The sequence below is a fragment of the Taurulus bubalis genome (assembly GCF_910589615.1).
Source record: "Taurulus bubalis genome assembly, chromosome: 17".
Lineage (NCBI taxonomy): Eukaryota > Metazoa > Chordata > Actinopteri > Perciformes > Cottidae > Taurulus > Taurulus bubalis.
Window position 1 is genome coordinate 8886868 of NC_136605.1, and position 25587 is coordinate 8912454.

The 25587-nt window shown below is 42.4% G+C and overlaps 3 protein-coding genes across 3 annotated transcripts in view; all 3 read left to right on the plus strand.

Annotated features, from left to right (window-relative positions):
• LOC306749249 (inactive phospholipase C-like protein 2) overlaps positions 1 to 2798 on the plus strand; it is a gene marked incomplete at its 5' end in the record, with an annotated part of 60684 nt that extends 57886 nt beyond the window's left edge. The window contains one exon of the mRNA XM_079232514.1: positions 1625 to 2798. Coding sequence (XP_079088640.1) covers positions 1625 to 2071 — 447 coding nt within the window. The 3' untranslated portion in view covers positions 2072 to 2798. The remainder of the gene's footprint in view (positions 1 to 1624) is intronic.
• Positions 2799 to 5240: 2442 nt separating this feature from the next.
• On the plus strand, positions 5241 to 6710 carry hcrt (hypocretin (orexin) neuropeptide precursor; the record flags this gene model as incomplete). Its single annotated transcript, XM_079232674.1, has 2 exons — positions 5241 to 5324; positions 6336 to 6710. The coding sequence occupies 2 exons, from the start codon at positions 5241 to 5243 to the stop codon at positions 6708 to 6710; spliced, it is 459 nt and encodes a 152-aa protein (XP_079088800.1).
• A 2720-nt stretch (positions 6711 to 9430) lies between these two features.
• Positions 9431 to 25355, plus strand: kcnh4a (potassium voltage-gated channel, subfamily H (eag-related), member 4a; the record flags this gene model as incomplete). Its single annotated transcript, XM_079233576.1, has 16 exons — positions 9431 to 9506; positions 15232 to 15465; positions 15710 to 15841; positions 15974 to 16098; positions 16652 to 16904; positions 17793 to 17950; positions 19334 to 19541; positions 19850 to 20044; positions 20130 to 20329; positions 21779 to 22028; positions 22111 to 22325; positions 22491 to 22529; positions 23240 to 23604; positions 23697 to 23776; positions 24069 to 24145; positions 24363 to 25355. 16 exons carry the CDS (start codon positions 9431 to 9433, stop codon positions 25353 to 25355), a joined length of 3600 nt encoding a protein of 1199 aa, XP_079089702.1.
• Positions 25356 to 25587: the final 232 nt, after the last annotated feature.

Genomic DNA, 25587 nt, shown 5'->3' on the forward strand with positions numbered 1-25587 from the left:
AAGGCACTTTACATGGTAAGAACAGAAACAATGAAAGCAATAACACTATAAAAAAGCCAGAGAGATGATATAATAACAAACAAAAAAAAGCACATACATAACTAGCATCACAGGTTGAAAGCAGATTTAAATAGGTGAGTATTAAGTGCAGTTTTGAGAGTGGCGAGTGACGGAGAATGTCGGAGGTGCTGGAGGAGAGAGTTCCCAAGGGAGGGGCCGGCATTAGAGAATAAACAGTAAAGGCTGGTTATTGAGTGTCCAATTTCTAGCAAGGGGATGGACTGATGTTGATAAACAAGTATGAGATTAGGAGAGAATGTAATGAGGATATAGTGGTGGGATTTGGTGGCTGCCCTTTTTCGGCCATAGCCCCCCGTGAATAGCTTCAGGCCAGCTGGTGAATGTACCCGAATACGAGTGCCGTCGTGATTTAGCTCTGGCAGCACAGAGCAGTCTTCTCGCTGTCTTATTTTATGCCTGGTGAGTCATGACTTACATAATTCCCGAATTTTTTCTTTTCCTCCATTTTTTTCTTTTTTCAAACATATGACTTATTCATGCCCGGGTTTTGCGTGCGGCAGTGGCTCAGGTAAAAGGACACTTGCAGCGTATTAACATCACCTGGGAGCGAAGCGTTGGGTATCATGAGCAGGGCAGCACCCTTACTCATCCCTTTGACATTTTACAGTACACTCTAGACTGGTGCAGAAGGGGTCATTCTGTGCATCTTCAAAGGGATGTTAAGTTAATGAGCTGTCACATCGAGTCAGACGCGTCCAGACCGAAGTTCAGCGGGAGGGAGGCAGAGAGGGAAAATAGACAGATTCACCGATGAGAACTGCTTTCAACTTGTTTGTGAACAGATGTTGGAGGGAAGGTGGAGTAAAGAAAGCGTCGGACCGGACACTGAAAGACACAGGGGCGTGCAAGACTGCAAGGCCTGAGGGGAAGAAATACTCTAGATGTGGAGAGAGTTCTTAAAAAAGCACGTGGTCAGATTTCCTATCTTTTTCTTGGCCAGTTCTAATACTATAAGCACCTCTAACTCACAGCCTGTGGAAGAGGCTCCACCACATTTCCACATGGCAGAGATGACTAACTTAAGGTGGCAGGCAGCCCTGGCAGTGGCCCCGGATTGACTTGACAGTGCTTGCAGGATGCCTGCCCTGACCACTTCCTCCACATATGGCAGGGATTTGTCTCTGGGGTGCTCCCAGATCTTTAAAGAGCAGCAATGTAGTATCGCATTATCCCCTTATGCCAACACTATTCACCATCTCAGAGAAACAGTGTGACTGGCTGGCAACCAGCTGATGGTTTTATACTGCCCCCCTTTGCATGTTTTATGTCAGTGCACTAAGGAAACAGGATTCCTATACAACCCTTTATCTAATTGTCCTCCCTTATTTAATGTCATTTAAATTCCATTATAACTGCTTATCGTATTTAGGGTCGTGGGCCGCTGGAGCCGATCCCAGCTGACATTGGGCAGAGCAGGGTTTACCCGGCTACAGGTCATCAGTTCGCAGGGCACATATATATTCTCCTATTTTTGTCACCAAGTGTTGTTAACAAAGTGGCCTCCCTCTCTCTCTCTCTCTCTCTCTCTCTCTCTCTCTCTCAGGGCCAGGCAGACCTGCTGAAGCACGCTAAGAGCGAGGCCCTGGACACTCTGCGTCAGATCCACTGTGCCGCTCAGTCCTGTGGTCTCAGTAAGAACGGAGCAGCTTCCCCTCAGCACCATTCTCACCCCCAGCCGCAGCCGGTCCAGATGCAGCAACAGCCTCAGGCCAAGACCCACCCACAGCCTCCGCCACTGCACCCGTCCCAAACCCAGCCCCAACCACAGACAGCACCTCAGGCTTATCCCCACCCGCTTCACCAGCAGCATCCCCAGCTACCAGCTCTCCCTCTGGTTCAAACTGTTTCAAAACCCCCGGCCTACACTCAACCCCCAGCCCTGACCCCGCTCCAGTTTCAGTTCCAGAGCCAGCAGCAGAGGGCGGCAGGGCCTCTGGGCGCCATCACCGAGAAAGGGATGGTCAGCGACGATCCTGCCGGATCCTGCTGACCCACAGCCTGTGCCCACAGAGAATCCTACCCAAAGAGAGACGGAGAGAGCGAGTTAGAGATACAGAAGCAGAAGGCCAGTAACGCAAGGGAGTTGGAGGAATTGGCTGAGAGGATTAAAGAAATGATGATGTTGAGGAAGACCCGCCGCGTTAGAAGTGAGACACAAGTCTGAGACGAGGTTTGAGTTGACCAGAGGGCTGGAGGAGAAAAGAGAGAGAGACCTAACACTTTAATCACACACTTCTAAACGAGATGGAAAACTGGAAAGCCAATGTTCACTTTTCTCCGTCGTGCATTTTAAAGATAATCTTCCATCTGAGCCAGGAAGTGTAGGTCTCTTCTGTCTTCTCTCTTGTGAAAAAACAAAAGGGTACAGCTGGTAACAAACCTCTGGTGTGTGTCTCGGCATAGGGAAAGCGTGACGCAGTTGGATCCGTTAGATATCCCTGTCTCTCTCTGGGAAGTGCTAGTTACACGCCCCTCCATTACGTACTCTAGCTCTGTGGGTACAGGCTTTACCTCACCTTGGCATTTTCTGCCACAAATTTGCCTTTTCATTTCCAGAAAATCCTCAGCATGTCTTTGACTTTTAATTTTGTCCTGCTCGCACTCTTCCATCTTCGACGTAAAGCTTAGCGCAAACCCTCACTCCTTTTGACGAAGAGGCTGCCGTCTTCATCTTGAGTGCACAACGTAGAGCGGCTTGACTAGGCTGAGCTCTAATTCAGCACAAACCAGGAAGCTTTCGAGCCAAAATAGAAAAACGAACTAGCAGCTGTTGATGTGGTCAGTCACATTGATGCTCTTCTTCTTGCAACGCTTGCCGGTGCCGACCTCCATCGAGCCTCGCACATCTCCAGTGTCATTCCACAGGATTTAAGTTCTTCGGCGTTCATGGACTCTCCCCACGGGGTCTCCTTGTCTCCCCCCCAGGGGCTGTGTGTGTGTGTGTGACGTTACGTGAATCGGTGTTTTGGTCCCCAGGGTGGAGCTGGCCCAGGTCAGTTAGTGGTGGAGCTCACCAACCAGTCACAACTGGAAATATTTGACCCTGCCTGTTGAGAGGTCAAAGGTCAACAGGAACATGGTACTGCTGTCAATAAAAACACAAATTAAAGTGAATATAGATGTAAAGTGTATGTAAAATGTACGAAGGGAACATATATTGATATAATAATTCTTCAGACACAGATTAATGATTGGTATTATAGTAATTGTTGTTAGTTCTATTGATATTCTGATTCCTTTTTTTAGCATTACTTCCACATATACAGTGATTTGACACCTGTTGAACTGTGGTGCAGATCAGGACAACCAGTGCATGTGGGACTGGGACGATTACTGGTAAGCGCCACAACACGAGGGTCAAACAATAACCCATGTGTTTCACTGCAAAGTGAGTGTGGATTCTGTAAGAGCTCCTTTAAGTGGCCCATTAAACTGGCTTCATTGTTTATCCTGTCTCCTCTTGTTCATTTATCCGTCATGACTTTCAAATAGGGATACGTGAAAATGTAATTTACAAGGATGAACTGACCTGTTTTTCGGCCTCTGCTCCAAAATTGCATACCCAAACTAAAAAGGGTGCATTTCTGCAACCACTAGGGCTATTTGAATAATTGGGGCATTATAACAAAAGGTTACACATGTGAGATGTTGTCCAGATGTGCAAATATCAGTCTGTGTGTTACTGGTTAAGAGTAAATGAAGATGACACACAGCAAAAAAGGAAAATGTTTCAGGTCCGCCTAGACAAAAAGCACTTTCAGGATGATTATTTCTTTGGAATGATGCAGCTGTAAGGTCCTACTCTAACCCAAATCATAGCACACTATGTGAACATTCTCTCTGCAAAGATTGACTGTGATAAAGTGAAGCAGAACAAAGTTAGAGAGGGTTTAGTACAAAATTCAGGCGAGGTCTCATTTGGGGCCCATTTGGGCTATTTGAATGCTATTTGATGTACCAAACCATATATTTCACCTGTATGTTGTTTATGGTGTTCAATACATCCAAATACAGCAGTTTTGGGCTTTTATTTTTAAGAATTAATAAAACAACCTATGATTTACAGTTTTATACAACAATCGCTCAGTTTCCCCCCTAGGGGGGGATTGGTTTCTGTGTTATTTGACATGGATTTCAGCAATGTATCAATCAGGGCCTGGACTGATATTTTACTGAAAAGGATTTCTGAGAAGTGACTGAGAGTGCGTATTCAAACTGACATCAGTAATGCTTTAGAGCATTTTGAAAGCAGCTTTCACAGTAAATCTACAGCAATCAATAATGCTTTTGGAAGGCTTTATTGATCGCTGTTGATGCACTTTGATGCACTCTTGATTCTCTTGATCTAAAATTCTTCTCTTATCAATAAACGAGAAGGACGCCATCTATTTCCTCACAAATGGGTTTGTCTATAGCAATGCTTCCTGTTGTCCATAAGATGGCAACAGATATTAAGTAAATGAGGACGTGAGAATGAAAACAATCTAAAAGTCAATAATTGCTTTCTTGTGATTGTGTTATCCTATTATGGTTACTTATGAGTGTTCTACAGTCCATAAAGCATCATTTGGGAGCAGCGTCGTGTGCTCTTTTCCAATTGAAATAATCCTCCTTGATGTTTTTAGCTTTGGGCTCACAGATTCATCAACCCATACATAAACCCTGTTCCTCCTACGAGTAATACCTCCGTGAAGGAACAAGCCAAAACTGATTGATGTGTGAGTATGGCGCCTATTGTACGAGAGAATAAAGCCCATTGAACCTAATTAGCATGCCTTTTGAATTAGCGTTCCATTAGCACTAAGGAAGGGCGTCTGGGCTTTTTCCATATTTCAATTTTAGAACTCGTTGGACACATTAGCTAATTGACTTCCGGCCCTCACCCGTCATCTTAATTGTATGTTTTCATAAACCTTTGGCATGCGGCAACAAAGAAATACCTGTAGATCATCAAAGGTCCAGAGTAGAGCCTTGGAGATGATCTGCCACAGGATACTAATGAATGGCAGCGAGCGCGACACCAACCATTCAAATGAGCAAAGAGCAGAATTAGTGGTATCGGGTCATTTCTGTGGTTGGACAAATGACGTCCATCGGGGTGGGCCTCAGGAAACAATATAAAAGACACTATCTTTCCCCCGGGGAGATCAGAAGATCAGATGACTCCCCTTCACACAAGCCAGAAGATGCCGTGGTTCCCCACCAACTTCCAGAAAGCTGCTGGGATGGACACGTCTAACAAGGTAAAGCAGCCTCTTCCTTTTTATGTAAAGATTAGTGAGCGATTTGTCGGCCATTATACATTCATGGTATTTCAAGTTGCTATACGGTTGGCTTCTTGGAGCTTTTAGTCTTTCTACATTTGTGTTCATATCCTCACCAAGACCGAAGCAGCTGACTTACTTTTTTTTATTTTTAAATTTGCCGTATTTAATTTTTATAAAATTATTAAGTTGTTGAATTTGTTCAAAATACTTAAAATTGGGCATTTTATTTTCATCATGTCACTGGTATCTTGTGAAGTTACAAGTTCACAAGGTGATTAGGCATTTAGTTATGTGATCAGTGTTATAGTTTCACTTAGTTCATTATAATTCATATTTTCTATGTATTGTTTGTGCTTTGTATCATATCTAAGGACATGTTTTGTATTTTAAATGAGCCGAGGCTACATGTTCTTCTTTGTTCTTGTGTGTCTGTTTCTATAACACTAGACTTCTCTAAGATTTAGGCAAATTGCTAAGGCACGACTATGCCCATATAATTAATAGGGTTGTACAGTATTGATGATCTGAACTTAACAAGAAAAACAACATTACGTTAGATTGGTATGATTTAATTTATGTAATATCACTTTGACTAAAGATGTTTTAGCATGCATATGTGGAATAAATGTCAGTATGATATTATTGGAGGTTCACTGATTCATATCCTTTATGCAGAGATGAATAATTGTGCACAGTTCTGGTTTTATTTTGCATATAAAATAAAAAATATCAGCATCATCTTATTGGAGATTTGGTGATTCACATTCAGTATACATATAGTTGTCTATGTCTATCCATCCAATAATATCTAACCAGCAACATTAAGATCATGGTGGAATAAACACTTTATAAGGAATGATGAAGAATTCTTAAATCATTCTTTCTGTGACTTTTTACGTCTGCAGATCACGTTCTTGCATAAGTTTATTTGGTATAACATATAATATGTATAACATGTATTTGTAACGCATCTCTTTCTCCCAGCAGAAGGTCCTGGTGCTGGTTCTGATGCTGCTGCTGTCTCAACTGGCCTGCGACGCTCACGGCGTGTCTGAATGCTGCAGACAACCAGCTCGCTCCTGTCGCCTCTCTGCGTTTCTGTGTCGCTCCGGCAGCCAGACCTTTGCTGCCGGAGCGTTCCCAGGAGACGCCGCCGCCGGCATCCTCACCCTGGGCAAACGAAATGAAGACGAGCATAACTTGCAGAGCCGACTCCACCAGCTCCTTCAAGGCTCCCGGAGTCAAGCAGCAGGGATCCTGACGATGGGGAAGAGGATCGCAGAGAGGGCCGGAGAGCAGTACATGGACTGGATGGCTCAGTCAGGGTCAACCATCACATTGCCACTACCTGATTCAAGCTAAATCCCTCATGGTATCAGTAGCCTATGAGACTCTGTTCAAATCCAGGTACGAAACTCCACCTATTTGGTGAGTGTCATGACACTAAATCTGTATGTAAGTAAAGATTTTGTGATTTTCTTTGAACTGTGCCTTTTTGCTGTGCACTGGGCTGTCAGATAACTTTTGGAAGATGTGTAATATTGTACATATATGGAAAGAAGGCTGCGGGGTGTAATAAAAAAATATAAAGCTGACAACATGTCTTTAAAAAAAGTGCTTCAATTCAGTCTAAAAGTCAAATGCAGGCATGATTCTATCATGTGTCGCATTAAACCAGAAAATAATAATGTTGTGTCGGGAAAATCTGATGTTGTGTTGTGTAGATATTTAAAAAAGACTGTAATCCAAACAAAACAAACAAAACACGGTTAGATTATTTCAATTATTCAAACAACATGAGAGAGCGTGCAATTAATGTATTCTTTTTGCTGAAGGCAAAGGTGTCTGATTGTTTTGAGAGACCAGGGGAGTATATATTCTTGTCACATATTTATATTGAATTTCATTATTGTAAGATTTACTGAAAAAAAAAGATGTTGTTACATCAAAATGGTTCCTCCCCCCGATCCACTCCAATCATGTTTGTCCAACCCTTCGCTCTGAATCAAAGCCCAGCATCTCTGCTCAATCTTGTATTTTGATTTCGTACAGCGTCCCAGTACAGTGTGGGAATAAAGGGGAACACAAGAGGGTGCTGATATGATAAAAGCGTGACAGGCGTACTGATACAGATGATATCCAATAGGATGCCTTATGCATGCTTTGTAAAGATAAAAGATGAATTGTTTTACCATCAATTCTGTTTGCTCTGATCTATGAGTGGTGCTCTGTGGCACAAATCTATCAGCACAGCTGTGTACTCATTTACACTCGCTGAATGATTTTTTTTGTTCAAGCCTTACATGCATGAGCCTGGAGGGGTTCAACACGTTGCTCTTTTTAATGCAAGAATGCTGCAATATGAATATCACCATTCATACTGTAGGTATTCCTATAATAGCATGTTTACCACACGCCCTCTCTCCATGAAACTCTTCCTCTATTTAGTTTTTATCCAATCTATAAAAGCAAAGTGTGTACTACTATTCATTTCACATGTGAAACATTACACCTCTGTCTTAACTCTGGCTTTAAATTTGATAATATTGGATATAATCAGATCTCTTTTTACCTTTTGCTTTGCACTGAGATCCAAAGTTCTGCCCCTCTGGAGCCTCAGCTTGGGCTCAGTGGGTTTTTCTTAGAAAGGAGCTTTATGGGGCTGAAAGACCATTTCTACTCCACCTTTTTGACGGAGGAGAAGCGATCGAGAAGCTGTTGAGGAAATGTTCTCGAACTGAGTAATCTGTGCAGACTGAGCTGATGTTATTGCTTTCCCAACTACTTCATTGTGACTCTTATAGCTCCGCTATATCACACATTTAGGCCACAATAGGGACAGATCACAGGAGGAGTGCTGCTCAGCAACACGTTCCTGCATATAGTTTGCTTCAAGATGTTGGTTTTAAAAAATCTCACATAAACGACTCTTGTATGGATCAGAATGACATTTCATGGCTAAGTGCAGAAATTGTAATAACATATGCGTTAATGAAATGTCAGGTCTTAGTGGGTGTGTGATTGTGTGACTGTGTGATTGTGCACAACAGCGTTACACTTGAAAGCTAGGACAGCGCTAATTGGCTCGGATGCAAGACAAAGAACAGGTGCTGTTGTTATTTAGAAATGCAATCAGTGAGAGTGTCTGTGTGTGTGTGTGTGTGTGTGTGTGTGTGTGTGTGTGTGTGTGTGTGTGTGTGTGTGTGTGTGTGTGAGTGTGTGTGTGGGTGTATACTCTGTGTGTTACAGCGACTGTGTGTGTGTGGGGTGGTGTTTGTTTGTGTACAGTACAGGTAGTGAAGAAAATGTAGATATGGTGATACTAGCAGCATGCTGCTGACAGACATCCTGCTTGGCAGCAGATGGATTGTTGTGTCATTGAGCCAGACAGTGAATCATCATCGAGTGCTGCTTTTCTGTCAACCTGACCTCTGATCACCACATGTCCATAGAATATATATAGACACTCCTTCTGTACCACAGATTAATGATTTTGAAGCGAGCAGCCGGAGCAACGGAAACGTTTCTCGTAAGTGATAATAACTTCTCCGGGGAGCGATAAGTACATGTAGGAGGACACAAGTTTTGCATGGGAACGGGAGAGAATACGAGAGAACTAACACATTCACTGTGTGTGTAAAGGGGGATGGTTCAGGCTTTTGTACGAGAGACAGAGGGCGGGGGAGAGAAAGAGAGAGAGAGAGATAGGGAGAGAGAGAGAGAGGCAGGGGACTCAGAGATGTCAGGAACATGGTGAGTGGAGTTAGACTGACTAAAGAGAAGCTGAGGCTTCACTGTGATACTGGAGTGGTGCTGAGAGCCAAGGGATGCACAACTAACAAACCTGAACGCTCCTGACTCAAGACCGAGAGAGAAACACTTCCTCGCTCTTTTCCGCAGAAGTCAGTAGTTTCACCTTGACAACATTCAGAACCGAAACATCTTGCACATTAGGGAAGAGTCAGAAGCGAGCCCAAGGAGAGGCGGCGTGGTTTTCTTTCAGGTCCTCCTTGAGGGAATGTTGACGAGCTACTGGAAACCGCTGTCTGAGAGTCTGCAGCCTTCTCCTAATCGAGAACAAGATGCCTGTGATGAAGGGCCTCCTTGCTCCTCAGAACACCTTCTTGGACACCATTGCAAAGCACTTTGATGGCACTCGTAAGTACATTTTGTAGAAAAGATCTCACTAATACTCTACAGTTGTCCCTGCAAAACCTCATGTAAATATGAATTACTTTATGACTGCACCAATGGGCATATTTGTCATTTGTGGTACACGCAAGACATTCAGTAGATCCGTTGTGTACATCTTTGTTCTTTTGGGCTGTGTGTATCACCACTATTCACGTCAATACTGCAGTCAATGTGTTTCAAACTTTTTTTTCATATGATCAAATTAAAATTGTGATGCCAGCAAATAGATTCCTCTCAGTTTTGACGCTCCACCTCTACCAGTTAGGCTTTTAGGAGTTTTGCCTTCGGCATTTTTGTAACCTAGTTTAGGATTGGGACTGGCCCTGAAAAACGCTGCAGTCGACAAATGTGTCCAACGGTAGTGAGATCCAATTATGAGTCTGTAAGTGGTGACAGGAAAGCAGGGCTGGAAATGGAGACGGACAGTGCCATCCAGAAAGATGTATTGGAGCTGAAGAGCCACTTGTTGAGCCGCAGAGAGGCTTATTAGGATGTTTCATAATCCACACATTTTTCAGGAAGGACTTTTCTTGAAGAGAAAAAAAGAAATGTTAAATGAATCCGTCAACAGCATTATTAAAGGCTGTAGAGCTTTTGCTCATCATGTGATATGACCAAATAAATAATATCCTCGTAATGTCTTCAAGTTCTCTGTTATTTTTCAACATTAAACTTTCAAACATTTAAGGCTATATTTTCGATTGGTATCTTGTGATCCTGGTATTGGCTTTGCACATCCTTTTTGTGACTGTTGTGCCATGCGTCGGGTACATGTCGTCAGGGTAGCAGGTTAGGCACAGCAAAAATGGAGGGTCCACACAAATGAGGGAAAGAGAAAATAGATCAGGTCCAGATCTGTTTCAGCACAGTGTCGCTTGTTTAATTGTACAGAAATTATTAAAACAATTACACTAAATGCTATAACTGAAAACTTAATTAAACATTACAAACTACCACAATACATTTTAGAACTGAAGAAGCAAAACTTTTACAAAAATGTACTTACATTTTTTGCTTTTGCTTTTCTTATTTTATTTTTTAACATTGTTTTTGCAGTTATTGTGTTAAAATATTCAAGATGATGCATCAAAAACTTGACATGACGGGAGTTTTAATACCTCCACAAATGTAAAATTTGACTATACCTGCGAATTGCTCTTGTGTTGCCACTCAGACAGCAATATTAGTTCCTTATTTGGAAAAGCCCAGCTCCTTGTTTTATAGTGTTTATTCCACACAACATGTTTGTTCATATCTCAACAATTAGACAGTGGTTGTTTATTTTCCTGCTTCGACAGTAAAGATTCATTCATTTTGACCCTCGTTTTGTAGTTTTATGTGTGTTTCTGTCCTGCCCTCCCAGTTTAAGTCTGTTAGTCATCGACAGGCACTTCTCAGCTCTTTCCAGAACACGATGAAAGGTGTGACAGAGCGTGTTCGGGTCAGACTGTTCATGTCCTTTACGACTTCACAAATTCAGTGCGATGACACTATCTCTGTCACACACTCAAAAACCATCCATCCCTTCTTCACATTGTCTCGCCCCGGCTTTCACACACACACACACACACACACACACACACACACACACACACACACACACACACACACACACACACACACACACACATATACCTGCATTTACGCACATTAGCGCTGCAGAGACTTTCTCAGTACCTCTGTTTCAGATGTGCAAAGGGGGCGGATTGACCAAGTAGCTGAGTGGGAGGTGAAAGGGCCAACTGACAAAACATGGCTTCAAAGCAGAGCACTATTAAATCTGAAGAACTGCCTTGAATCTGTCTCAGTTTAAATGAAAGTCTTTCTGTCTGATGATAACGCTTTGGAGACAAGGGGCCAACTATTTCAACTCGTATATCTCCGTGCTGAAGAAATAATGAAAATATTCTCAGTGTGAATGTGAATTGAGACTGGGTTCAGGGAAATGGAGGTGGTGTTCACGTGGCCCTGATATTTACAGGGAGATTAATTAAAAGGAATTATGCCGCCGCTAAGAGCCAATTGAATACCATTTGGCCTTGCTCAGTCAACCTCTTTGAAAGCAGAAAAAAATACTTAATATATAGCAGTTTAAATGGACACTTGTGATAATGTATCTTACAAGTTTCAATAATATAATAGTACAATACCAACCATAAGAAGCTGTATAGCTTTTTTTTCTTCTTCCCTCCTAGTCTCTTCTGCTAATCGCCTGAAGTAGGTGTTGTAATGACATACTTCTCCTCCCTATAAGTGCCGTCCTGGATAATTAGCAGTAAGAATCCTTGTGTTTGAGTGAATGCACTTCAGCTGTAAAGAAGTTAATGTATTAGATTAATGCCAAGTGGAGGTGAAGATCTAGCAATGAAATACAATTTATTTTGTGTTATAAGGTTTCACAACATGCACTGATGATCTAAACAAGAGAAAAATGGGTAGCACTTTATAATAAGTACACACTTTTTAGCATTAGTAAAGCATGAATAAACAATGAATTCATCATTTATAAAGCATTATTCCAACATGAATACTCATTAGTAACTCATTCATAAACACAGTTATAAATGTTTCATTCTTGATTAATAGTCTATGGTTTCATACTTTATAAATGTTGAATTCCCCATTTGTAAATGAAGCATTCATGACTTATAGATGATTAATAAGATCATTTGTAAAGTGTTAGTAAATGATAACAAAAAATGCTGCAATTCATGATGAAATCAAGTTACTACTCATTAATTCAGTTGTTAGATCAATAATATGTAGATATGTACCAACAAACTATGGAACACTCGTGCCACTGACGGGCATGGCCCTCTAGCACCATCATATTAATGTTCTTTATCACTTTGTGTTGTGTCTATTTCCGTTTTCTGTTGAGAAGATAACTGAGAATTAACTTACAGAACATACTTAACTAACCAGTAGTAACTACTGAATTAACCATGACATTTTATAATGCTTTGTAAGGCATAAATAGTCTACACTTTAGTAGTAACTACCTGATTTCATCATGAATTGCAGCATTTTTATCATTTACTAACACTTTCCAAATTATCTTATTAATCATCTAAAAGTCATGAATACTTCATTTACAAATGGGGAATTCATCATTTAAAAAGTATGAAACCATAACTTATTAATCAAGAATGAAACATGTATAACTGTGTTTATGAATGAGTTACTAATGAGTATCCATGTTGGAATAATGCTTTATTAATGATGAATTCATTGTTTATTCATGCTTTACTAATGCTAAAAAGTGTGTACTTATTATAAAGTGCTACCGAAAAATGTAAGTTTCACAGATAAACTATTATTTTTCCATTCAGCCTGACAACTGGCTGTAAGGGATCCGACTAAGATGCAGCTTTGCTTGGGAAGATTACAGTTGAGACAGAAATCTATTGATAATGAGGTAATTGAAAGAGTTTTATATCATTATTATTTTTATATCTTAGTAAATCCTCACTCGTTCTTGTTGTATAAGCACTTCAGCAATTATCCGTTAAATATGTTGAGTATGAATCAGAACGAGGCCAATGTTTCAGATCTTTTTTTGGCTCCATCTGTGTTTCGGAGGGCACCGTCTCGGTAACCCCGTCGATGCAAATTGCAGCATTGCCATATGTTTTATTTTTCTCCAGACAGGTTGCTATGGCAACATGAGCTTGGAAAGATCCTAATTTATTTATTTATTTCTTGTGAGATGTCCACGCACCACTAAATGCATGTCTTTAAACACTTAACACCTCCTCAATTATATTTGGTTTTACAAATTATTATCTGTATTTGTTTAGTTTCCTAACTTTAGGGAGCACTGGAAATATGATTCTCTTTAAAAGTGGCTGAGGTGGCCTACAGGTGTTCAGTCTTGTCTCTGCAGCTATATCATAACTATAATGTTTTGCAGCATAGTCCAACAAAGATGTTTGAATTTGAATCAGCTTGCATTCAGAGAACAACTGAACAAATAAATGAAGGAAGACACCATTCAGTGGACTCGCTCCATCTGTCTCAATACTGAAGTGATATTCAGGGTTATATGCAGACGAGTGGAAGCAGACATGCATTAGTCAATGAATGGTTGCGAGATTTTGCTTTTTTTCTCGTACAATGAACCTTGCAGAGCATTACCCCATATAATGTATTTCTTCAAATCATTCTGTAGTTTATAAAGAGTGTATTCAATTAGCTGGGCTACTTTATTCCCAAAGTCTGAATCATTTTCTTAGCAGATAATAGCTCGTCAAGTAGGAGATTACTCATACACCGTTCCCCAAAAAGCTATCTTTTATCTCTTGTCCATGGACAGAGACTCAATGTTTGTACCTTCATAGTTCTTATAAAACATTAACTATGGCATCGTGCTTGACCTTCTGATTTCTATCCACCTGTCACAGCCCTCCTAATAGATTAATGTGAAGAAACTATTTGGTATGGACCTGTTCTGTGAGACATACAGCATCTTGCAGAGTAAATTCAGTGACTTGTGCGTTTCATTATAGTTTTCTTCAGCTTCACCACCTACTCCCTGCTCTAAAAGGACTTCAATGTTCCAACAGTTAGCAACAATATGTTTTCAGACAAGGCTTTCATTTTCAAGTATCTCTCTGAACTGTAGACTGCATTGTCTGAATTGAAAAGCTTGTCTTCTCAACCATTATTGCTCAGGCATAAAAGCATCTCTTCGACACACAAGTATTCTCTCTCTTGTGATGTACTGTTATGTAATAACTGAATATTTAAATTGTAGTTGAAATGTGCTTCTCAGCAGAGTTAGAACGTTTCTAATGTTCAATTTCAGTTTTACCGGTTTTAGAGAGGTGTTGATTCAACTTTATGGCCATTTTGGAGGATGGGGCTGAAGCGTTACGGTTATTTAGCCCGTGCTCATCGATATAAATGGACAAAATGATTAAAACAACCAATACAATTCAACAGCACCACAAACTGTAGTTGAGCCAACGCACTAAAACAGTGTGGGAGTGAATCGCTGAATGAACAAGACACTGTCAGGATGCTGCCGGCGTTCGGCTTCATTTGGAGTTTTTCGGGTCACGTCCAACTGGCCGGAGACCTCAGAGTCGCCCCAGATCGAGCTGCAGAAATGAGCTAATATATCTGGAAAACGTTGAGGGACATATCTCGCTTCACCTGCTGCCACCGTGACAAGGCCCCAGATAAGCGTCAGAAAATAGATGGATGGATCTTTTAAAAGATAGTGTGTTTACATGTCTGTGTGTGTGTGTGTGTGTGTGTGTGTTTTTGTAAAATACATTGCACAACCAGTTGCTGGATGAAAACACGCTCTGCATGCTAATTAGGGTCCAAAGCCTCACTGAGGCACTCGTCCCCATGGATCCAGCTGGAGCCCTGCATATACAGACTGAATACACACCACTAGCTTACTTCAAAGCTCTCTCTGATATACACTCCACTCTATCGGGGCTCTGAGCTGAAGGCAGACAGGATGACTCAGAAAAAGAAAGAAAAAAAAGTTGTTTTTTCGCTGGTGCAACAACAAACAGGACAAATCTGGAGAGCAGTATGGGGAGGAAGTTATGAACGAGAATGTTGTGCAGTTAGAAAAGTACAACATATTGACTGTTGCTCAGTCTTTAAAAAAATGTTTTATTCATCAAGGTCACACAGTATCGTTACCTCCAACCTTTATTTCCCCTCGCAGACAGTAACTTCCTACTGGGAAATGCTCAGGGTCGCCACGGCTACCCCATTGTGTACTGCTCTGATGGATTTTGCGAGCTGACCGGCTTCGTACGGACTGAAGTGATGCAAAAAACTTGCACATGCAGCTTCCTCCACGGAGCCGAGACCAACGAGAGTGTTATCCAGCAGGCGGACAAGGCTCTGGAGGGCCAGCAGGAGTACCAGGGAGAAGTCTGCTTCTATCGCAAGAATGGTGAGGATGCTTATGCAGAGGTTCATGCACAAGTTGAGCTGACATGTTTTAATATTGTTTTTACAACAGACCTAAAATGTATTTGTACAACGTTGAGTATTTGTGATAACGTCCTGAATTTAACTCATTGCCTGAGCTGAGGTGATTGTTATTCCATTGTATACAATATAAATCTATTATTGTAGAGTGGTCTTGCGATATTGTTGGTTAATCTCAGTGTGATAAACCTATTTTATATCCTCAGGAAATCCATTTTGGTGCCTCCTGAATATTGTGCCAATTAAAAATGAGAAAGGTGAGGTGGTGCTGTTCCTCTTGTCCTTTAAAGACGTGAGTGAATCGTATGGGAAAAGCCCTCTCATCAGCCCAGCAGAGGGTGAGGCCTGGTTCTTTTAACTTCATTTCATCTTCAAAATATCATGCTGTCACCTTCATTTATACAATTTAAATACAAAGTGGGACACGGCATTGGCATTCATTCTGTGAATGTCTGGATTTTGTGTGTCAGAGGCCGCTCACCAGAGCAGGAAAACCAATCGTTCGCACTTCTCCCAAGCTCGAGAGAGGGGCAGGACTATCGTGCACCACCTGACCAACCTGTTCACCAAGCGGGGCAACAGGAAACTGACCGATGTGAGTGCAAACCCCTGGATCATTAAGATCATCTCTCACACACACACACACACACACACACACACACACACACACACACACACACACACACACACACACACACACTATATAAATGCATTGTGAGTCTCAATATTTCATCATTCGTTATGAGTGATGTTTGGCTATTTTCCTTTAGAATACAAGCATGTGCTCTCTTTAAACCACCTTTAAACCAACCAAGTCTATTCAAAATTTTGTGGAGATGATGAAGGAGATGGATGATGATGATAGGCAGGAGTGCTTCATGCTGAGCTAATTAATGCCAGCGCTGCCTGACCAGGCGCTGAAGAAAAGGCACATCATTATTTGTATTGTTTCCTTTCCAAGTTTGGTTTCATTGATCCAAAAAATTCATTGCACATCAGGGTTGAAGATGGATGCAAATATAAGACAAGATTTGAAGAAATTGAAGTTACTTCCTCTCCAACTGTGTCGACTCTCTGCACCAGGAGGAAAAATCTCAGGATTGTTGTTGTTGTTGTTGTTGTTGTTGTTTATGTCACCTGTCTTTCAGAGTGTGTTTCCGAAGCCGTCTCTGCCCGAATACAAGGTGGCAGCTGTGAAGAAGTCCCGTTTCATCCTGCTTCACTACAGCATCTCCAAGGCCTTGTGGGACTGGCTGATTCTCCTGGCGACCTTCTACGTGGCGGTCGCCGTGCCTTACGACATCTGCTTCGTCAGCCACGACCAGGGCGGAGACTACCACTCGCTCGTCAGCCGCAGCACCATGGGCAGCGACATCGTGGTGGAGATGCTCTTCATCCTCGGTACGATGTATTCATTTCATTAAAACGTTCTTGTTCTCGTTTGTTTGCGGTCATGGCGATCAACTCTTTCTCCAGATAGGAGGCGAAGTCTATATTTAGTGTATAATTAGCAGCTTGTAGCAAACTATTTTAAATAGCGTCACACCAGCTGACCTTTCTGTTGTGGAGAATCACAAAGAGACCACAATGTTCAGTTTGGATTATTAAGAGCAACCATATTTCTCAGTGCAGCTGCAGTGGTTTCCCTGGCGATGGCGAACACATACGACTCCGGCGCCTACCTTTCCTCGCCCACTCACGCCGTCTCTGTTGCCCCAGGTTACGAATCATAATTAGATTTCTCTCACTTCATTCCACTTTTCCTCCAAACGAAGTGTGATAGCACATCTGTCATGATACTCTGTGACTTGCAATCTCTCAACAAGTTTGTCTGGGAACAAAATTAGCTCACCTGGTGTCACATGCTGTTGTTCAGTTTTTACTTTTAGTGAAAGTAAATGTATTATTTATTCGTATTGAATTATAATCAATCAACTTTTAAATACACTTGCCACTTTCACATTACACTTGTCTAAAGTACTGTTATCTGTTTGTCTGTGCACTTTATTTGAATTTTATATTATATTATATTGTAAATTGTAAATGTCATGCTCCTATTTCTTTTTGCACTGTGTTTATTGTGTATTGTTTAATATTGTGCACTACCTGCCAAGACAAATTCCTTACGTGAAAACATAAATGGTTCTGATTTTGATTTTGAACTTGCATTATGTTCTATGTGCCTTAGCTTTAGTCCCAAACTGTCAATCTGAGACCAAAATGAATTCACGTTTTTTAAGTTGTATTTATGTGTTTGTGAAACATTTCCTTTGCTTCTCTCCTTTTCAGATATCATCTTGAATTTCCGCACCACGTACGTGAGTCAGTCAGGTCAGGTGGTGTACGACGCCCGCTCCATCTACCTCCATTACTGCACCACTTGGTTCTTTGTGGATCTGATCGCAGCGCTGCCCTTTGATCTTCTCTACGCGTTCAACATCACAGTGGTAAGATCGCTTTCCATATCTCGAAGTACAGTATGCCCCAAGGTTTTATACTTCCCTGTCTCTTTAAGTGCACTAACTTCAGGACAATGGCCACCAATGTTTTAGGAGTGTCGTCCCCTCAGAGCACTAGACTGGAGATGATTATCCCTCACCATTCAACCACTTCACTGAGCATTGTCGTTTGTCTGCTCGCCTCTGTTTCATCCGGCAGATAAACACTAGTACTTCTCATGCATTAGTTTTACTTTGCTGCGGGCCTCAGCTGACTCACAAAGACATCTCTCTATCGGACTTCTGCATTTTAGAAAGATACACTTTTAATCTTCTTAATGTATTTTAATCTTCCATTTTATTTGATTTATATCCTTTCAAAATCCTGTTTATGTGTGTCTTTGTATGTTGTCCTTGTGTTTCTTCCATATCATTTCTTCATGCCTTTCTGTCTCATGTAAAGGTTTTATACAAGTAAACTTGCCTTGCCTCTAACTACAGCCTGGGTTTTGTTGAAATTGACTCTGGATAACAACTTTCCTGCTCATTGTAGCATTAAATTCAGAGCAAGTGTTTGACAAAAGGGACTACTGAATAAAGGTTAGAGGTGAAAAGAGGATAGGTCACAGGTTATACTTGCAAATATATAATGGAACAAAGGGCGGACAAAAGTGTAGAAACGTGTAGAAATAAGTATTAATGGGAATAAATTGCAAGCTTTTAAGTAGATGTCCTATCTGTGCTGATGGTAAATGTAGTCCACTCAGGAAATACATGATCCTGTGTGTGCTATATTGACCTGCTGTGCCTATGAACCAGGACGCATTGTGCGCAAGTGTTCTTTCATGCATAGTGACAAACACATTGTTCATTTTTTCACGGTTCTCGTCAGTGACTAAACTGCCCGCGCTGATATTAGAGGGTCCCTGCCATCTACGGTATATCCTTCCCACTGCAGCTGCAACCTCCAGCAGCCTCTCTGTCCTCTGCACACACACATTTAAGGATGGCATTTTTGCATTTGGAAACATAATATAGTTTGCAATACAAGCGAAGAGAGCAAGGAAGTTTTCTCTTGTGGGACTTCTGGTTGCAAAAATCCAAGATAGGGAAGGCCAAAATGGCAAAAATGTGAGGCTTTAAAAATGTAGTCCTCAAACCAAAAGGTGATGTCATGGTGACTTTGTAAACGTTGTGTATCTATGCTGCTAAAGCTGATGTAGCACTGTGTAGTTCTTACTTGCTTCCAACGACGTCACTGTCATGGAAACAGAAAGAAGACCTTTTTCCCACCATATCCCAAACTCTGATTTAAAGAAGTGATACAACAGAGGAAAGTGATACAAAATGATCCAGCTTGCATGTTTTGCTCTCTCCTCTCTCTTCCCTCAGACCTCGCTGGTGCACTTGTTGAAGACCGTTCGTCTGCTGCGTCTGCTGCGCCTGTTACAGAAACTGGATCGCTACTCCCAGTACAGCGCTGTGGTCCTGACCCTGCTCATGTCTGTGTTTGCTCTGCTGGCTCACTGGATGGCTTGTGTCTGGTACGTCATCGGACGCAAGGAGATAGAAAGCAGTGACCCCGTTACCTGGGACATAGGTGAGCACATTGTGGGGGTGTGACAGGTCCGACACCACTAAATCAAGAGCATCATATTCTTCCTTGCTCATTAAGATCTGCTGAGCACATCTCTAGTCATGCTTGAATGCCCGAAGGCCTCAGCATCATTTCAACCTCTTGTCTCCTCTCAGCACGGAGGAAGTTTATGTCACAGACTAATTCTATTATATCACCAGTAATGTGTTATATCATTTTATTATATCACCCATTGTACCTACTCAAAGGAGAAAGGATCCTCCATTGAAGCGATTAATCTTACACAACCATCATCTGACCTCTTCCACCAGGCTGGCTTCAGGAGCTGGGAAAGCGTCTGGACACCCCATACATCAACCGCACCATGGGTGGCCCCTCCATCCCCAGCGCCTACATCGCCTCTCTCTACTTCACCCTCAGTAGCCTCACCAGCGTCGGCTTTGGCAACGTGTGTGCCAATACGGATGCCGAGAAAGTCTTCTCCATCTGCATTATGCTCATGGGCGGTGAGTTTTCTTGTGATCACAGAAAATGAAAGAATTAGGAATGAATGCTGTGAGAATATCACAATGTTGCGTATACCGCCTCCAGCCCTGATGCACGCGGTGGTCTTCGGCAACGTGACGGCCATCATCCAGCGCATGTACTCACGGCGCTCTCTCTACCACACCCGAATGAAGGATCTCAAGGACTTCATCCGTGTGCATCGGCTGCCTCAGCTGCTGAAGCAGAGGATGTTGGAGTACTTTCAGGCCACCTGGTCTGTTAACAATGGCATCAACGCCAATGAGGTGGGTGAAGAATCACAAGTAAGCAACCGTTTGCCTGTGATATCTTCAAATATTTTAGCCCCTAATAAATACGATTTTTTTCTGTGAAAGTTACTGTGAGGAACTGTTATGATACAGTCTCATAATACTGTAACATCGATATGATCTACATAAGTAAACGAGACCATCAGTGAGAGGATCAGCTTTTTCTACAATGTCATTCTTAATGATTGTCATCGGTGCCACCGGGTGAAATCAGTCGAAAGTTCAACAGATATTCCCTCAGCGCAGACAGACAAAGATCTGTCTTCCTTGTCGCGACCTCCACTACTGCTTTTGTCCACAGGGACCGCCAAAATCCACACGAAATAAGAGAAAAATCCACACGAATTCCTAGTAGCTTTAAAGTGCGTAAACTCAGCAGTATGTGAGCTGTTGAATGTGTGGGTTGCAGAAACGTCTTTTTCATGAAGAGAAATTACATTTTGTTTGGGTGCTGGATTCTAGATTTAGAAACGTCATCCTTAACATGTGGGTCACCCTCAAATTCTCTGGTGTCTCATTCCATTTCCTTAATATACAACATTTTGTTGCAAATAGAACTTCAGTAACGATGCCAGAACCGATCGAGGAGCAGTTCCCTGTAATTATAGGAATCGTGGTTGAAATAGAGAGAATACTCATTAACACCCTCACAGCCACCATCTGTACATAATTAATTCACTGTTGAAGGTAACAGACAGAGCCACTGAGAACATGCTGGCTTCAATACTTCGTGTCTGTTTTTACTGAGCAGCTTGGCACGTCATGTGAGTGGCATCAGGTAGTGTAATAGGCTATACGTGCTATCTAATACAGAATACTTGAACAGATCTGAGGACCCTAGCTGCTGCTGTCTTAGAGCACCACGGGCCACGGAGGTATGACTTTTCCAAGACCTTACTCGCGCCATCACAACTCAGCTATCGCCTCATCCAACCGACACAAAGTCAAACCTGTTTAGTTTTTTTCTCCCTGTGAATGTTATTCCCTCAGCCCTCGTGGGCCCTGTACCGTCGTCGTGCCCCTGTGATGGCTGTTATCTTGCTGACGTGCTGCTTTCGCTATAGTGGCCAGTGTAGACAAGACGTTAGTGTGTTTGAGTCAGCTAGTGACACATTTAATGGAGTAATTTGATTCAGCGTTAAAATAAAGGGTTTCCCCAATAGAGCTACAGAGCCTTATATTGTTTCAAAACACAACCAAATAAAACACATTTTTAAAAGATACTACACAGTGTGTTGCTTTTACGAGTTTCTGAAGTGCTGATTTTCATTCTTTTCATGAAAGTGTGTGATAGTTTTGCGTAAAAGCCTGCATTGTAGGGAAGCACATCAATATATAAAGAGAAGAGGTGACGGTATTTTGTAAGTCCTGAAGAAATAGTCTAGTAGTAGATGGATTCCAGAAATGTCCTGTTCTCTTTCTTAGCTGCTGCATGACTTCCCAGATGAACTGCGGGCTGACATCGCCATGCACCTGAACAAAGACATCCTGCAGCTGCCCGTGTTCGAGCAAGCCAGCAGAGGGTGTCTGCGCTCCCTCTCGCTGCACATCAAGACCTCTTTCTGTGCTCCTGGGGAATACCTCATACGCCACGGAGATGCACTACAAGCCAACTACTTTGTCTGCTCGGGCTCCCTGGAGGTTCTGAAAGATGGCGTGGTCCTGGCCATCCTGGGTCAGTGCGCCCCTAGTGTCAAACATGTCCTCTCTTATTTCCTCTGCACCTTTCAGATTGTTTCAATTGACAATCCCTACAGGCAAAGGTGACCTTATTGGAGCTGATCTCCCGGAACGTGACCAAGTGATCAAGACCAATGCCGACGTGAAGGCGCTGACCTACTGCGACTTGCAGTACATCAGTGTTCGGGCTTTGAGGGAGGTCCTCGGGCTGTACCCGGAGTACGGCAGCCGCTTCAGCTCTGACATCCATCACAACCTCACCTACAACCTGAGAGAGGGCAGTGAATCTGACGTAAGGCCTTTGCTATCACATTTAAAGAGCAGGGAACACGACAGAGACAGACAGAAACTCCAGTGATTAATTCCTCTGCTCCTGCTCATTAACAACAACATACTTTGCCACCAAATATAGAATGTGTGTGTAATACCTTGTTCATTTTGACTTGGATATCTCCAGGGAGGAACAAAGTTTCCATGGTCTTCCAGGCTGCCTCAGGTATGTGTGCCTCACTGAGGTAATTACTTCAGCCTTCATCTGCTTGATAAATCTGGAAATCCGTTACAGATACATACGGACAATCTGTGTTGATGATGTGTACATCATACATACATGAATGTGCACACTAACTGAATGTATATACATAGCTGGGATAAAGATGGATGCTGTTCAGTATAGTGATGGAAACAGCTCATGGACTACATGGATGAGACCAATTAATCAAGAGGTATAAGCTTTAAGCTAAAATGAATTGTACATGTTAAGGATTCTGCAAGAGGAGCCTAAAATAAGCCTTTATGACACTGTAAGAATACATAAGACAACACTTTTAAATTAATAAGAGGCAATGAAGGCTTTGTTACATTTGTCAATCTAAGTTTGTGTGCACACAATGTATTTTTTGCCTCCAAAAGACAGAAACTTAAACTTGCATGCTGACAAAAAGTTCACTAAAGTTCACTGACAATGCAAATATTTTGTCTATGCATATATGTGTAATTTTACCATATTTGAAACCAGAAATTAAATTGGCCTCATGATGGGATTTCTTACATTAACGGGGATGCTACTGTTTAATCCCACTGATATGATGGGTATATTATTAAAGCAAATAAACAAACAAAAGCACAATGTTAAAGACTCTTGCAGCTTCAATTCATTACCACAAATCAGAGAAAACGTCTAATTCCCATCCATCGTCTCCTCAGGGTCGTGCTGCTATGGACCATAAACTACATTATATCGTTGAGGCGGATGAAGATGCCGCACGTGGAGAAGACATGAGACACTCCCAGCAGAGGAGAGTGCCTCTGTTACAAGGAATAGGCAGCCCTGTTCATCAGCCCTGCCTCAGCACCCTGTTAGGAGACGAGCTCCGCCACATCAACGCGCTCCACATCTGTCGGTCACCTGTTCAGGGCTGTCGAGGCCACGCCCCTCAGACGTTCCCCAATCAGGAGCTCTCACCTTCTCCTTTGTCCAGTCTCACCAGTGACCCAGACTTCACCCACCGGCCTGCCAATCTACTCATGCCATCCTTGTCTTGTGTTAGTCCATTGGACCTTAGCCCCAGGTATCCAGTTCATCCTGCTTCACCCAAACATGACTCGATCATCAGTTTGCACCTGCTCACAGTGAAGTAACGCTGATTTGTGTCTCTGCTAGGGTCGTGGATGGAATTGAGGACAATGGTCACACATTTCAATTTAATGTAGAGCAGAGCGAGACGAAGACAAATGTAACAGGTAAAGTCTCTCAGGCTGCACAGTGGGTGAAATATGAAATATATGGGATTGGGGCAGCAAACATATTAATTAAAAACACTTCAGGATCAAATCTTTTACTTTACATTTTGTATGATCAAATGCATATCGAGAAATGTCAGATGTGAACACTTTGTGACACTTTGTCTATATTCAAGCAGCGACTATAATCCTACTCATTTGGGGTTATAATATGACATGTATTATATAATGCTTATAGAGGGCTATCACACATCAGCTGTATTGTACTAATCTTTTTTTCATCCCTTTTCAGACCGGTTCCAGGTGAGTGCTCACCTGCTTCTGGAGACAGAGGAAGTGAGACAGAACATCAGCAAACTGAACAAAGAGGTATAGAAGAATATGAGACTCAACGCATTGATATGAAAATGGGAGATACAAATTATATCAAAGCATTCATTTTTGGTATACAAAATAGTGTTAGGTATACTATAAGATGTTTTAACTGCTACAAACAAATGTACTGACTGTTTTTTGTCGCTTAGGAGTTACATAAAATGCTTAATAGACATATCCCAACAGTCAACTTTGATTTTTTTCGTCACAGGTGAGCAATTTAAACCAAGAACTATCCAACCTGGCCAAGGAGCTCCACGACATAATGCATTTCCTACAATCTCATATGACCATGCTCCATACCCCTCCCGTCCCCTCACACTCCTATGGCGTAAATATGATTCCTAGTCCTAGTGTGTCTACTTCCAGCAACTGGCAGCCCAATGTCCCTTTAAATATTGCCACGGGTCTGCACCTCCATCATGAAGCAATCAGCCATCCTGCCAGAAATGTGTGGGGCTGCAGTGGGATGCCCAACCAGGGCAGAAGTCCCACCTTGCTGCACTCTTCAAGCCCTGCATCGTCCTGTTTACACCTGTGCTGCTCTGACCGAGAAGGGGCCGCAGCCCATAGGTTACAGAGCCAGTGTGGCCCCTTTCAAACCTCAAGAACAACTCCAAACTCTCCCTACATGACCCACTCGCATGCTCGGGGAGGTGCATCCCTCCTGGGCCTCGGTTCTGCCTTCAGCAGCTTCCCAGGGATTTGTCAAGCCCCACATGTGCCGTACAATGCCTCTATTCCCACCCTGAGCAACTCGCACCCTCTGTGTTCCCCGGTAAATTCTGGCTGCTCTCATCCATCTCTGACTGTTCAAAACAACTCTGATCCCACACATAATCAGACCAGCTCCCAGACACCCATCCATTCCTCCATCACCTACTCTGGCCAGCCGCAGTATCACACCACCTTCAGCCCCCTCACCCCTTCAGCAGTCCACACTTCAACACGCATGGGACACCACCAGAGCCAACAGGGCTCTATCAATGCCTCCAGGCCAAATGACCCCGTAGGATCCAGCCCTATCCACACACAGGACCGTGCATGTTCACTGCTGAGCCAGGTGACAGATCAAGACTGTAGAGCTTCTCTGTATCAAGAGAGGACAGACAGTCTTGAATCTCAGGATACGGGCAGCAGCACTCCCACTGTCGAAGTTCAATCACCTCACTTGGATGTGGAGGGAATGCAAAGCCCAAACTGAAGACTTCAGTATCTTGTTGCAAAACGATAAAGGTATAATGCATAGCGGGCCGGTCATTATTGTGAATTAAACCAAGACAGGCTGAGCAGGTCAAGCGAATCACCCGCTCACTGTATATTAACCTGCTCATTACACAGAAATCAATCCTTTGAAACAACATATTGATTTAAAAGAAATAACAGACCATCTAGTCCAGTAACTTATTAGAATCAAGTAGGCTATTTAACAAAGC